This window comes from Durio zibethinus, chromosome 18 (assembly GCF_047325235.1).
Source record: "Durio zibethinus cultivar Kanyao isolate XHJ-2024 chromosome 18, ASM4732523v1, whole genome shotgun sequence".
NCBI classification, from domain to species: Eukaryota; Viridiplantae; Streptophyta; class Magnoliopsida; order Malvales; family Malvaceae; genus Durio; species Durio zibethinus.
In genome coordinates, this window is record NC_143179.1 from 10452232 (window position 1) to 10467303 (window position 15072).

General features: G+C 33.0%; 2 protein-coding genes across 4 annotated transcripts; one reads left to right on the plus strand and one right to left on the minus strand.

The window, feature by feature from the left end:
- Positions 1 to 4072: 4072 nt before the first annotated feature.
- LOC111300463 (nudix hydrolase 12, mitochondrial-like) lies at positions 4073 to 7463 on the minus strand. Of its 3 annotated transcripts, none has more exons than XM_022896090.2 (7): positions 7162 to 7463; positions 6844 to 7042; positions 6639 to 6721; positions 5233 to 5341; positions 5026 to 5109; positions 4656 to 4805; positions 4073 to 4467 (listed from the first exon to the last, which is right to left on the minus strand). In XM_022896090.2, the coding sequence occupies exons 3-7, from the start codon at positions 6710 to 6712 to the stop codon at positions 4246 to 4248; spliced, it is 639 nt and encodes a 212-aa protein (XP_022751825.2). In that variant the 5' UTR covers positions 6713 to 6721; positions 6844 to 7042; positions 7162 to 7463; the 3' UTR covers positions 4073 to 4245. The 3 variants fall into 3 exon arrangements, with proteins under 3 accessions (XP_022751825.2, XP_089603577.1, XP_089603576.1); XM_089747451.1 differs by having other exon boundaries at positions 6952 to 7038; positions 7162 to 7324; XM_089747450.1 differs by having other exon boundaries at positions 6952 to 7042; positions 7162 to 7303.
- Positions 7464 to 10925: 3462 nt separating this feature from the next.
- LOC111299475 (small ribosomal subunit protein eS27y) lies at positions 10926 to 12121 on the plus strand. Its single transcript, XM_022894687.2, has 4 exons — positions 10926 to 11068; positions 11395 to 11496; positions 11702 to 11730; positions 11821 to 12121. Exons 1-4 carry the CDS (start codon positions 11066 to 11068, stop codon positions 11945 to 11947), a joined length of 261 nt encoding a protein of 86 aa, XP_022750422.1. The 5' UTR covers positions 10926 to 11065; the 3' UTR covers positions 11948 to 12121.
- Positions 12122 to 15072: the final 2951 nt, after the last annotated feature.

Below are 15072 nucleotides of genomic sequence, written 5' to 3' on the forward strand. Positions count from 1 at the left end.
CCGATATACTGGTAATAAACTTGATTTACATTTTATATACTTGGGATGATAATGCCATTCATAAAATAGTATAAGTATGAGCTCAGTTTACAACAAGTTACTAATAATAAACCTTTAGGTTGTTTGCATTTCACGTCCTTAGGATGACATCACCATTTAGATTTTGTAATTTATGGGTCGCATCGTGAATGACCTTCTTAACAATGTATGATCATTCCTATGTCGGGGTCAATTTGCTACTTCGATTATCTACCCCTGAAGCTTTAATTTTTTTAAGTATCAGATCGTCTTTCTTGATGTGTTTACATTGGACTTTCTTATTATAATAGTTGGCTACCTTTTGCTGATAAGCAATAATTCGTGTTAAAGCTATGTCTCTTTGTTTTTTGGCAAGGTCGAGGTTGGTTCTAAGTGCCTTTTTATTTTTTTCTTCGGACGTCAATTCAACTCTTAAGCTCAACAGCTTGATCTCAATCGATACTATAGCCTTTGTTTCAAAAGCAAAATGAAATGAGGTTTTACTAGTAGACACCTTTATGGTTGTCTTCAAGGCTCACAGAACTTTTGATATCTCGTCAACCTATTTTTCTTTTGCTATGTCAAGCTTTTTTTTCAGAGTTTCTAATATTGTCTTACTTGCATCTTTGACCTACCCGTTGGACTGAAGGTGGGCAACTAACATGAACGTGAGGTTGAAGTAAAAATTTAATACCTTCCTTGAACCTTGAATTTTCAAACTATTTGTCATTGTCTATTATTATAGACCGAGGTAATCTCAATCTACAGACTTATTTTTTCACACAAATTTCTTAACTTGTGCTTTCATGATGGTGGCTAGGGCTTCAATTTCCAACCACTTTGTGAAATAATCTACCATTACTATGACAAATCTCTTTTGACCTATGGTTAGGGTGAATGGTCCGAGGACATCCATTTTTCATTGCATAAATGGCCATGGCTAATGATAAGAGTGAGCTCGATTGAAAGAAGATGTTGCACATACTCATGTATACTCTTTTAACATAAACAAATATATATTTATATGCACCCATGTATCATACTTATGTAAACCATCTCAGTCTCCTATAGTCTACTTACAAACATACAAATATACACACCCATAAGATATAAATCTTCAATAGTCTTATGAGATGTTTATTTCATAAAATCCTACAACTCTCTTACATCTTTTCTCATATCTAACCTTATAGAGATTTCACCTATTTATAAACATACTAACTTGCCTATTAAGGATCCATTTTCTCTTAAATTTTTTTTTTTACAAGTCTTCTTATCCATCAAGCAATATCTAACTAATTTCAAATAAATCTCTTATGGGATTTGAGTCATTATTCTCAACAATCTTTAAGTTCACTCAAATTTCATCAATCATCAATCTTCATGCTAGACATGCTTAGCTTCACCTGTAATGAAAATCTCACAATCATCTTTTCTTGTGTGTTTTTACACTTTATGCAAATCGATCTTCAAAACATGAACTGAAACTCTTTCCTTGAATTGAGCTCCTCTGATTTTGTTTTTTCTCATATCTCGAACCTGTAGCTCTTCCTACATTTTGAACCTTTGGCTCAAATACTACTGTTAGGTAAAAAGTCTCCAATCAATCAAATTAGCGGTAGTAAAATCAAATAATCGATTAAAAACATAAGAAATAGTAATTTAACGTGATTCAACCTAATTGATCTATTCTCACAAATGAGAAAAAAGATTCATTAGTTGTAGAGAATTACAAATAAACATAAAATCAAGTACTCATAATTAATACCCATAGAACCTATTAATCTCCTCTAGTGGTATGGAGTATTCTTAACCAAAATAAATACATACCCATGTGTACCATTTCAACACAAATAAATACATGCCCATATACATCCATGCATCATATCCATGTGGACCATTTTAGTCTTATCTAGTCCTCTTACAAACATACAAACATATATACTCATAAGACGTAAATCTCTAGTAGTCTTATAAGGTGTCTATCTCATAAAATCTTATAACTTTTTTACATCTTTTTCTCATATCTAACTCTAAAAAGACTTCACCATTTACAAACAACTAACTTACCTATAAGAATCTTTTTCTCTTAAAATTCTTTGTCTACAAATCTTCTTATCCATCAAGTAATATCTAATTAATTTCAAATAAATTTCTTATGGGATTTGAGTTACTATTCTCAACAATCTCTATTTTGACTTAAATTTCATCAATCATTAATCTTCATGCTAAACATACTTGGCTTCACCTGCAATGAAAGTCTCACAATTATCTTCTCTTTTGTGTCTTTACACTTCATGCTTCACATAAACCAATCCTCAAAACATGAACTCAAACAATTTCCTTGAATCAAGCTCCTCTAAGCTTGCATTTTTTCATATCTCAAACCTCTAGCTCTTCCCATCTCTTGAACTTTCAGCTCTAATACCATTGTTAGGTAAAAAGCCTCCAATAAATCAAACAATCGATCAAGCACATAAGATACAGTAATTTAATATGGTTTGATCCAATCGATTTACGTTCACGGATTAGAAAAAAATTTACTAGTTGTAGAGAATTACAAACAAACATCAAATCAAGCACTTATAATTAATATTTATAAATCCTCTCAATCTCTTTTAGTCATATAGAGTATTCTTAACCCAAATAAACACATACAATATGCACCTTTTTAACATAAACAAATACATATCTATATGCACCCATGCATTAGACCTAGGTGGACCATCTCAGTCTTCTCACAAACATACAAATATACATACTCATAAAACATAAATCTCCAGTAATCTTATAAAGTGTTTGTCTCATAAAATTTTATAACTCTCTTACATCTATTTCTCATACATAACCCTATATAAACTTGACCTATTTGTAAATATATTAACTTACTTATTAAGAATCTATTTTCTTTTAGAATTCTTCTTCTGCAAGTCTTATTATTTATCAAGTAATATTTAACTAATTTTAAACAAATCTCTTATAAGATTTGAATCATTATTTTCAACAATATATCGGTGGTTAATGAATATCGCATTCATTGAGACACAATCCTAAACTTCTTCCATGTCAGCTATCTACGATCTACCTTCCAAACTAAGTGATGAATGATGGGAGCTGATATTTAATTGATTATTATATAATCAAATAATTAAGAAATCAAATTGAACCACTGATGATTATCATGAAACTTTCATCTATCCATACTAGGTAGCTAAAATAAAGGTTCACAAAATTAGGGTACTTATAATCGTGCGCTTTAGTTCCAATGATCTTTGCAGCAGAAGCGAAGCCACGGGTAAGTGACCTGCAGCTCTCCCATCAGTCATCATCTTGATATTTATTTGGAATTCCTCGGAGAATATCAGCTGTGGATATTTTCTTTATATTTGTTTCTGCAGGCTTGAATCGTTTTGTTGGCTGATTAAAGTTGTGAACTGGAAAGTTTTGTGATTGCTTAAAAAAAAAAATCAAGGAGTATTTCTAGAGGGGTTTTCTTGAGGTGTGAGGACATAGGACTTAAATGATCAACTACGTACGAGACACTGTTAGTTCATAATGATTAATTGAAGTGAAACTTGAACCTAAGTCCATAATAATGCCGATGCTGGTCGACTTTACCAGCTAAGGTGTTGGTGTGCACGGCGGCAGAGCTTAATTAGTCCATAGAACTGTGGCTAACAGTAGACGAGTTCCATGTTTCAGTTCAAGGCTGAACGCAAAACCAGTCTTGAAGAAGTAATTCGTTAACTGCTCAGCGTGATGAGAGTATGCTAGGGTTGAAGTAGAATACAGATTATACAGGCAGAGGCAACGAGATGATGATAGCCTGTAGCTGTTATCCTTTAAAGCCAAAATGTTTTGGTTTTTTTTAAGAAAATTTTAGTAACACCATCTATTCATGAAGTCTTTCTTATATGAGAGGTAGCCTCTTTGTCATCCGCGTGGCTTAAAGACCAACTCGCACGAAATTTCCTAAAATCAACATAAACCGAAGCCTAGTAATGAACAAGATTTCACTACTGAGTTATGACTAAAGATTCTAAACCAGAATATATGTCGCTTCGGAAAATTTTGCCCTGTTAAAATCTGAAGAAGTCATAGACATAATAGAGTTATAGAAAGCCTAGTTCCGCCCTCTTAGTAAAGAGGCAGAGAATAACTACATTATAATGTCTCGTGTCAGTGGCAAACTGGCAACCTTTTTGAGAGGAATGTGCCAGGGTGAGCTTATAGCACTCTCAAAGCATGATGCTTGGAAGGTTTTACATAGCAATTTGCAGCCATAATTTGACAGTCTGCCCCAACATCAGATACTGGGATGGATGGGGACACAACTATCTCCTCCTTCAGCTTCAGTTCTTCATCTTCTTCTATAACTCTCAGAAACTCCTCCAGTGCCTTACGCATCCAGTCATACCGGCAGAGACCCAAGGCTTCTTTTACATTTAACTGTAGAGATAAAGAGATGTTTCAGAAGAATTGAAACCGTTTCAGAAGCTTATGTTTAATTTGAAAGCATTGTTATTTAGCTAGCATGCCTGCCTGCATGCGGCATTTACATATGAAAACACCGGAAACCCAGTGTGGTGTGGATTATTTATGCAGTTTGCCTAATTTTCCGATGCATAAATACTAACCCAAATCCTATCTCGGTCTTTCTGCTCCGGCCAGATGTCAAGCTCCTCGGTCACCTCTAATGCAAACATGAATCCTCTGCAGCTTCCTTCCAGACTGCAAAGGTCCTGCCTGCTCTTGCTTCTAAACTCCCAAACTCCTAGAGGAATTTCCTGAACAGAAAAGAACCTCAGCCTATCAGAATGTTTAAAACTGGTAATAAAAAGAACCTAATACTAATATATTTCTGACATTTAGCAAGTTAATGTGAAACAGCAATTGTCATAATAAAACATAGGTCGGAAAATCATAGAGCACACATCAAAAAAGGCAGCTGTCTGGAAAGTACTATGAATTTCTTGCTATATACTCTGGATAATTAATAGAACCTACTCTTAGCATTCCTCTTACTCCTGCTTCTTCTAAGGCTTCCCGACATGCTGCTTCTACAACAGTCTCGTCATCCTCCCATCCACCCTGGCAACAACACGAGAACAAAGGTGGATAAAATACTAATCAACTTTTCATTCCAAGGCATCTTAAATGTTCCATGAGCTTTTGCCACCTAGGGTAAGAAGAGATCAAAGAAAACGCATGTACCTTTGGAAAGACTAAATCACTACGATTTGGTGAAGAGACCATGAGAACTTCTATCCTGTTTTCCTTGTCAACATCTTTATCGTCCTTTGTCAGCCTGTAGGGAATACATCTGTTGAACGCCCAACACGTACATTCTCAGCAATTTAAAGCATCAGTTTGCAGATATATATGATATTAAGCTGAGATTCTACATGCGAATAATGTGTGCTTGTATAAATGGACAAAAAGTTTTAAGGATCAAATTGTCCTTAAGGCTCACGCTTTAAAAGATTACAACCCAACTTGTCCTTTAATTGTATGTATTATATATCTATCTACTTCTCAAGGCTCAATTTTCTATCTCGAATCTATTTATGTTCATGTGTTGGTTGTATTTCCCATTGAACTTTAAAACCTAACATATAGTTTTATTAATTGTTCCCTAACAGAAATCTTCTTCAGAAGATTTGCGAGGTAGCAGGGATGATCTATTGGTGAGAAGGGCAGAGCATTTGAAATGCCATAAAAATGAAATCTTTCCATCCAACATTCATCATTCTACTCAAAGAATCAATCCACTCATGAGTCATGGCACGTGTATTCTAAAACATTATTGCATTTTGAGTACATCAACATCATCCAACTTCAAGGTCAACAATATTGAGAATGACATGAACATCGTTTATGCTACTACCTGCAAGCTAATTGTTAAGAGAATGGTCGGATGCTTGGATTTCCATTTTGATACAGAGCATTATTTGAGGTTCAGCTATTTTATTGAAGCTGACCAAAGTGGAAGAAGTCTAATGTAATGCGACCAATGACCATGGAATCGGAGTCCTTTAGGCTTTAGAGAAACCAAACTTTAATTAGAAGCACCTCCTAAACAACCCTCAACTGAAATTCTAAATTACCTGAAAGACGCAGCAAAACCATCTTCATTTACACCAATGGACATCAATGTAAGCAAACATTTAAGACCTTTCCAACATGAAATTCCACCCCCATATAAAGAAAAGAAAAAACAAAACTGCCCCTCTATTTGTGAAGGAAGGGACAAAACAATCGATAGTTTTAACTACGTACCATAATGAATTTAATTTATTTTTTTTTGAAATTCAACGCATGGGATAACATAGATTATGCAAAACATTGAGTTTTATGAGGTGATTGGGTTAAGTTGTATATATAATAGAATGGAAGAGTAATAAATTAAAAGGAAATACTATGATAACAAAAAAGGAGAATAAGTTTATCGGAGACAGAGATGCTCCTCCCTTGAGAATGTAAAAGGAATCAACAAAGATAAACGGAGTTCCTAGGCAGGCTGATGAAACAAGGAATGTAATGCATGTCAACAGTGAAGAACACGAATGGTAAAATGAAAGAAGAGAACAAGAAAAGATAGAAGCAAAAGGAGGGCTTACCCAGAAACAAGTCGAAAGTTATTCTCATCATACCGTTGGCGGTGTCTCCCTGTTCTTGCTATGAAAGCTGACATGATGATATTCTGCAAATAAACAAATATCAGGTAATGTTCATAATCATACCTAAAAGCTAAAACTTGAAAGATGTGTGTACATCAAAGAGAATTTCTGCCAAAATAAAATAAATTCATGATTTTGTCCTCACCCTTTGGTATGGAGGCACCAAGCCAGCCAATCAAACCCTCCCAAGAAAAGGCCAAGAAAGAAGGAAATTAAGGAAGGAAGGAAGAAGCAGTAAGAAAATTGAAAATACCAATTACGGCGGCAACCTTAAAGGTGGAGTTGGAGAGACAAAAACAAGAGGTTTCATAAGCAGAAATGCCTAAGGAGAAGCTGCGGTCTTTCTGAAACAGATTGGATAATTTGATTAGTATAAGCTAAACACAATCTTTTAATGCATTTGCATGTATGTATTTATGTATGAATGAACTCTCTTTCTGTCTATCTTGGGGAACGAACCAACCTTATCTAGCACTTGTGACCAGAAAGAAAAACGATGAAACTGAATAAAACAATTTCATTTTATTTTAGTTTGGGAGATGAAGAAAGAAACAGAGAAAGTAAGATTGGGAGAGAGCCAGAGATTTTGGCGGGGACAGTGCAGCTGCATTCCATTTATAATCACTGCAACCTCCCAGTGCCCAGGGTGGTTATTAATCAATTGTTTCTTTAATTATTATTATGTATGATATACGAGCAGGAAATGAAATGAACATCTTTCGGTTTCCAGTATTATTTTGTTGCTAATAAAATAATAATGAAGTTGTTGGAAGTTGAAGGCCGGGAAAGCAAATCATGATATTATTAGAGCCCCAATGGGCTTTCGTTTCCACACGGGGCTGGAGACGTCAACTCAAAATGCTTGGCTGCCTTTTTTTTAGCATTTTCTTCTCTCTCTCTCTCTCTCTATCTCCCCGACCTTTTTATTTATTTATTTAGTTTAATAGCTTAGCATACTAAAATAAACAATTCTTTACCCTTACAATTTCAAATATCAAATAAACTATTATGCTCGAATGCTAGCCTCCAAGGTCTTCGTCACAGCAGAAGTCATTATTATTGCTATTTATTTTATTATAATAAGCTAGTTGGGAGTTGTCAAAACTTAATCCAAACCCAATGCAATGATGTGAAACAAAATACTAAAAATCAAACAGCATTAAAAGACGCTTATCTCTGTCCCAAAAAAATAATAATAAAACAACAACTCCATTTATATGGGAAAGTTCTCAACTATCTCCGATCGAGTTCCAACCTCATACCTTTAGTTTTACGCTTACCCATTGAAAAATGAAATCAGAAACCTAACAATATATACCTCTATGTCTCCCAACTTCCCTCCAACGTAAATTAAACAGCTGCTTCACAACAACAATTTTTTTCCCGTGTGAACATTTATCTAAAAACTGCCGATAGCTAGAGGTATATATTGTTATCTAAATTGGGCAGGACAAAGAAAGAAAAGAAAATGGTATTGGTATTGGTATTGATGTTGTCACGAAGTTTGTACCCATAAAAATTACTGCAAATGTTTGTTAGGGAAAAGAAAAACAAAATGTTGAGTAAATACACCCCAACAAATTTGTTGGATTGAACACTTTGTTTAAGAATTCAATTGCGTAAATTGCAGGCCTCAGTTAAAGACGGTGGTCATCCTGGCAATCAAATAATTCCAAGATGAAGCCCTGAAGTCAAAGGTTAGTTGATTAATGCAATAATTAGAAAACTTTACCTTGAGCACAATAAAAAAATGTAGAAAAGAAAGAAGAGGGAAAAACAAGAAGTGGTCCATGCAATATTAAATGTGACAATGACATGATACGAACTGCACATGCATGCCGACATACATGTCTGATGCATTTTATATATCACATGCTTGATGCTTAGTCATAAATTCTTTTTTTTTTTTTTTGGTTCCAAAATGATTTCATAAGTTTTCATGCATTCCGCCATGATCCAACCCATTAAGTTACTCCAACTCCATATATAGGTAGTACAGTTATAGCAGAAGAACGTGACGGAAATGAAGGACACAGGACACAGGACACAGGCATGGGCCATGGTATATTCTGTCAGATTAACTAAATCCATGACCATGAGTTTTGAGGAAAGGCATTGGATGACACGTGCAACCAACGCCACATGTGGAAGCTTCATTAAGTTAAATCTGATAAATGAAACCAGAACTACAACAGAGTTTGAAATGAAGTGATATATATATATATATATATATATATATTTTATGCAACCCTTGTTATGTAAGCTAAAATGCATATATGCCAAAATTAAACAGAACTTGATGATTATAAAACTAGGAAATGAAACTTCTGAAAGGAAAAAAAATGGAGCTTAAATTGGTTAAAAAAAGTAGTACTTAATTGGAAGTAGTTAACTTTGCGGTCTAAAACAAAAAGAAAGTAATTAACCTTTAAGTACTTTAGACTCCTGAAAATATTTTGGAGAATTATATTTACACACATTTATTATTTTATACATCTCTCTTTTAAATATATACCAATTTTAAACTAAATATACTCTGATCTCCCACTTTCTATTTTTTATTCATAATCTTTTAATTCTTTCTTCTTCTCTCTTCACTTTTCAATTTAAAAAAAATTATAAATTCATCAAATTAACCTTAAATCATCCGGGTTTTTTACTTTTCTAGTGATTAAAGGTAAAATTCTTACTTTGTTTTCAATTAATTTTAATTGACTTATAATTGAAATGCATATAAATATATGTTAGGATTTGAAATAAAATTTAGGTAAAATCAAATTTCTAAAAAATAGATATTTGAGAAACTCTAAAGTTTCATTTTCAAGAAATTAAAAGGATTTTTGAAAATTCTTAAAAATTCTCAATATTTATTTTTAAAAAAATTTATTTATTTTCGAGAAGTTTTTAGTCTCTTTGAAAATTTTAAAAATAAATTTTTGATAAATTCTAAAACATTTAGAAAATAGATATCCGAAAAACTCTAAAATTTTAAAAAAATGGATATCATAGAATCCTTTCAATTTTTTGAAAAAGTTCTGTCCAAAAATCTGAATTAATTGAAAATATATAAATTTATGAATTAATTTACTTGATTATGTACGGATAAAAAATAGAGTATGCGAATGAAAGATATGACAGTTTTCAAGCATGGACAAAAAGGTGTTCTTGTCTTGAGACTCTAAAGAACCAAAGAAACCAAAAACATCCTTTTGCCAATGCAACTCAGCAAGCAGGAAAGTAAAAAATCTGAAATTATACAACAAATGGACGTTTGGCCGGAATTCAAACACAAGCACATTCCAATTGCTTTCTCTCTCTCTCTCTCTCTCTCTCTCTCTCTTATTATTATAATTTCAATTTGTTCAGAATTTGCCTTTTATCTGAAGAGCGATTAAAGGAAAGACCTTGAAATAGAATCATAAAATTACGTAGCCAAAAGCCTCGAACCAAATGGTGCCTCAGTCCCACTTTAAATCTATAGAGTTTCCTAACAAACCTGGAAAGAGTGAAAGACTAACCCAGAATAGCATGGTCCCAAACTGCCAAACTACGTCCTAGCACAGTTTTTAAACTCATAATAATACATGCTACATTTTGTCTCAATGCCAACGAAAGATTTTCCACCAATAAATCAATCGACCGTGGCAAACCAACCTGAGAATCCACATGCATCTGAAATTTAAAATTGCAACATAGCCTCCCTTCTAATTAAAGCTCCTAAAAGGTGTTTTACTCGGTTGTTCCTACACGAGAACAAACTTAAATCTACTACTTAAATCTTCCACTAACATGCCAAAATTATTCCAGCGCAGCCCAGGAAAAGGACGGACAACACTATTTGCAAACAAGATAACCAAATTGAGCTACAGGAACCAACAGGCTAGTAAAAAACCTACTCCATAATTTGAGCCTAAGTGGGTGGAAATTTGAATCAAAGCAAAAAAGATATCCGTTACAAACTTATTATTATGCGGTAGTAGTAGTGGTGGTGGCAGCAGTCCAAGTATATAGAAATTATCCAAATTATTAGGCCATGGTTTACACTAATTATGGGGACCTAAAAACCCACACCCTACCAAGGAAATGTAAGATCTACAATAGGCCTGGTCCAATAATCCAAACCCTTTAAAGAAAATTGAAGATCTGAAGTCTGGTCTGGGCTTCAATGGATGGCCTAAGTGGGTTTGTGGCCTCCACCCACTGCCTTTAACAAGTACAAAGGGAAGATGAAGGGCAACTAGTTTCGTCTCATATATAAACATCGCATTCGCATGCTTTCGCTGTTCCGCTCTGCTCAGAAACATCTGCAATTTCTTAGGATAGGAGGTTCTCAAGGTTTCTCCTAACGCATCTAGCAGCCACCAAAAATGGTCTGTTTCTAGTTCCTCTTTTTATTTTCATTTTTCTTACCTCGTTATCTTGTCTTTAATTATTGCTTACGCTTTCATAATTTCATATTGTTGATTTCCCGTCGTTTGCTGCTTTTTGGTTGCTTCGAAGAAAATTCTATGATTTTTATATTTCACTTATTATGATATTCTTCTTGCTGCTGTTTGCTTTCGAATCGCACTTAGCTGGACGGAAACACTTGTTTCTTTTGGGCTTTATGATTTTTCCTGATATGTATTTCCCTTCTAGGGTAGTGCTATTTGTTTTTAATTTTACCTGATTTTGGGGCGTTAAAATGTGAGATTAGGTTCTCCAAAACGATATCGACTTATTGAATCCTCCCGCTGAGCTTGAGAAGAGGAAGCACAAGCTCAAGCGTCTCGTTCAGTCTCCCAATTCTTTCTTCATGGTAACATTTGGCTTTTTTTTTTTTTCTTTTTTATTTTCGTAGCGTATTTGTTCTTCCCTATTGATTGTTTAATTTGTTGCCATTTAGGGTATCTCAGAAACTTTTCTTACCACATCTTAGCTGTACTGTAAAAGGTTTTTTACTTTTTGATCTCTGTTTTTTGTGCATATATGTGTATGTTGGATTAACTGGACTCTTTCTGAAGGATGTGAAATGTCAAGGCTGCTTCAACATGTAAGGATGTGAAATGTCATTGCATGTGTAGATTTTGCCTTGAAGTATATTTAGGGTTTCATTCTTAATTTTCTGCTTTATACTTTGCAGAACCACTGTATTTAGCCACTCTCAAACTGTTGTGGTGTGTGGTAACTGCCAGACAGTCTTGTGCCAGCCTACCGGTGGTCGAGCTAGACTCACAGAGGGATGCTCTTTTAGGAAAAAGGGGGACTGATGGCTATAATTGGAAGCGTTTCAAATGTGAGAATGGTAATGGATTAATGATTAAGCGAATGATGTGTAATTTTGGTATCACACTAAGGATAAGACTACCTTATGCCTGTGGTCCGGTATTGTTTAAAGTAGTTGATGGTTTTGTTTCAATGAATGCTAATGCTTGTTTTTTTAATCTTTTCCAATCCTCCTCTACTACTCTTCTCTACTTTACTCTCCAACAATTGGCATACCAACAGACCACACACACATACATGAATTAATTTGCAATAGAAAAATGAGAAAAATGTGCATGCTTGCTGCAGACTAGGCCGTACTAGCTAAGGAGTCAAGACACCACAATCACAATCTAAAGAATACATTGCATTTGGTTCACTCATAAACATCAATTATAGATAGAAGCACTTAGGTTAAATCTATAGCCCAATCTGTATCAAATGACAGTATCGTTCTTCACAAGTTCCACCAATGGTGGCCGTTGAGATGCGGGTTTCTCCACAAAGCTTAGCCAAAGTTGCTGTGGGAGAGGATACTGAAATAATTGCTGAGGTTGTAAATGCTGAAGAGGCAGAGATACCTAGAAGCAAAGGCAAGAAAGAACACCTGATTGGAGGACAAACCAACAACACTAGATTTCTTTCCTCCGTTACAACAAGGTGGTGAGAAATTAGTTAAGCCTCCCCAAAATGTTATTGATGAAGGTATTCATTCTTGTTAGAATAGCCTACTAGTTCGGTTTATAGGCTGGTAAACCTCCAAATTTTAATCATATGAAAACAACTACAAATCTGATACATGGAAGAGATGGTAATATAGAAATTAAACCACTTAGCAAAGGAGTTTTCTTATTCAAATTTCCTTCAAAAGGAACTTGTGATTGGATCCTAGGCTTTGGTCCTTGGTATCTAGGCAATAAACCAATTATCATTAGACGTTGGACCCTTGTTATGGACTTCTCAGTTATGCAGCTTACAAAATTTCTTGTTTGTCTAAATCTCCGGAGTATTCCACTCGAACTTTATACTTGGTCTGGGATCAATTTTATAGCTAGTGCAATTGGGAAGCCATCGCATATAGACAAAGCTTCTGCTCACAGCAAAGGCATTTGGGGTTTGCAAAGGTTTGTGTTGAAATGATTTTTGAAGAAGAGGTGCCTAGCACTATACAGGTTGACTTGGGGAGAGGATATCCTATTGTTATTAAAGTTGCAGTTCCTTGGAAGTCTCATAAATGCCAAATTTGTAGGTTGTTTGGTCATTCTATTAGAAATTGTGCTAGCTATGCGGCTCCTAAGACTGCATGGGTACCTAAAAAGCCAGAGAAAGAAGTTGAGGAGGATTGGAAGGTTGCTGCTGGTAACGAAAAGCGGACGGTTGATCCTGAAATATTGCTGCCAGCTGAAATATCTACTCCTAATCAGTTCAATGCCATAGTCGATGCTGAGAATTTTCCTCCTTTTTAAGTGTTAGAAAAAATAAATAAGAGAATAGAAATAATGAAAAAGAATTTTAACTTTGTGGTGTGAAAATATTTTTTAAAAAATAATTATGCCTTTAAGGTATAATAAAATTTTAAAACTTTTTAAATAGAAGTAGTGAAAATGATTATATTAAAAGATTTATTTATAATGAATGAACAAACATAAATTTTTATTCAGATAGTTATAATTTTTTGTATAATCATTACCTATATGAATAATAATTTATTTATATTTAAATAGATATATTCATTTGTCATATAATAATTATTTTTATTCAAATATAATTATTTAAAATATGAAATAATTAAATCTTTTTATTTAATTTGAGATACACTACATTCTAAAATATTAACAATCCCTTACTAATTTAGAACATTGGTGTTTAATATTTAATCTTTCACACAAATAAATATTATGAATATAAGAAAGCATCTCTTGATTTAAACATTTAATTAACGTATATATCTTAAAATTCTATCAAAGTTGATGGTGTTCACAGATTAAATCTCAACTCTTAATGTAGAGTTGAAGATATAACACATATAATATTTATTTATTCTTTTGTCAGAAATTTATAACCACTTTATTACTATAATGATTATGTGCTTATTTTATTTATAAACATTTACAAGAGAGACCCCAATTCTTTTTATTAAAGCGGCATTACTTCTATATTTATATAGATAGAGTTTTCATTATATCTCTATTACTTTAAACATTTAAATAATAAACTTCATTAAAAGTATAAAAAACTCATCATCTTCACACAATAAGTCACACTAATTTTTAAAATTTAAAGGGATTTTAATAGTACTTAACAGACATATAATAATAACTTATTTTTACTCATTAAACTTTGTAATCAGAGGTTACTAATTTAAATTTAGGTTCTCATTATTGGTATCTAACAGTAAGGATTTAAATTCATTCTACTTGTAATACTACCAATTTTTTTTATAATAATTAGCCTTATTTGATATTGAATCTCTAATATAATCACTTCAGGTAATATGTCTAAATTTTTCATTTTGCATATCATTTATATACTCGAGACATTATCGCATCGTTCTTGTCATTTTAAGAAATAGATAGTATTAGTTGTGGCCACAACTCTATACTCATTAATATAAAATTTTAATTTTTCTATTTCTGCACTTTTATCTATTTTAATACAATTATTCTTATAGTACAATTGAATAAACTTAATGAATAAACCAAGCCATTTTAATCTTTTGAAGATATTTAAGGACCTTTTATGATTTTACTTTAATAAGTTGTACTAAACTTATTAGCTTGTATAATTTGCTCAGAAAATTATATTAAAATCTTATAACATTATGGTGACAATTTTTACTTCTTTTAATTCTTATCATCCTTATCATGTTCAAATTTGTATTCTTTTATTACAGAATGTCCCATTCATTTATCAAGATATCATATACACTTAATCAAATTGTTATTTTATTTATCTTTTTACTATTTAATAGTTATTTTTGTTTAAATAGATGGCATCCAAATCTACCCTCAATGAAAGATAGCTAGTAAATATTTTATATTTTAAGATTTTTTTTTTCATAAAAATTGTAAAACTTTTATTTCAACTAAATATGAGAGTATGCATAAATAAGTATGATACCAAATATAAT

Bases quoted from the DNA above. Each gene is read 5' to 3' on its own strand.
- LOC111300463 (XM_022896090.2), bottom strand. From the start codon at position 6,712: ATGTCAGCTTTCATAGCAAGAACAGGGAGACACCGCCAACGGTATGAT. The intron at 5,110-5,232 runs GTACATGCGTTT...TGTTGTTGCCAG, and splicing joins GTGATTTAGTCTTTCCAAAG to GGTGGATGGGAGGATGACGA. The intron at 4,806-5,025 runs GTAGGTTCTATT...TTTTCTGTTCAG, and splicing joins GAGTAAGAGGAATGCTAAGA to GAAATTCCTCTAGGAGTTTG.
- LOC111299475 (XM_022894687.2), top strand. The intron at 11,497-11,701 runs GTAACATTTGGC...CTCTTTCTGAAG, and splicing joins CTCCCAATTCTTTCTTCATG to GATGTGAAATGTCAAGGCTG. The intron at 11,731-11,820 runs GTAAGGATGTGA...TATACTTTGCAG, and splicing joins TGTCAAGGCTGCTTCAACAT to AACCACTGTATTTAGCCACT.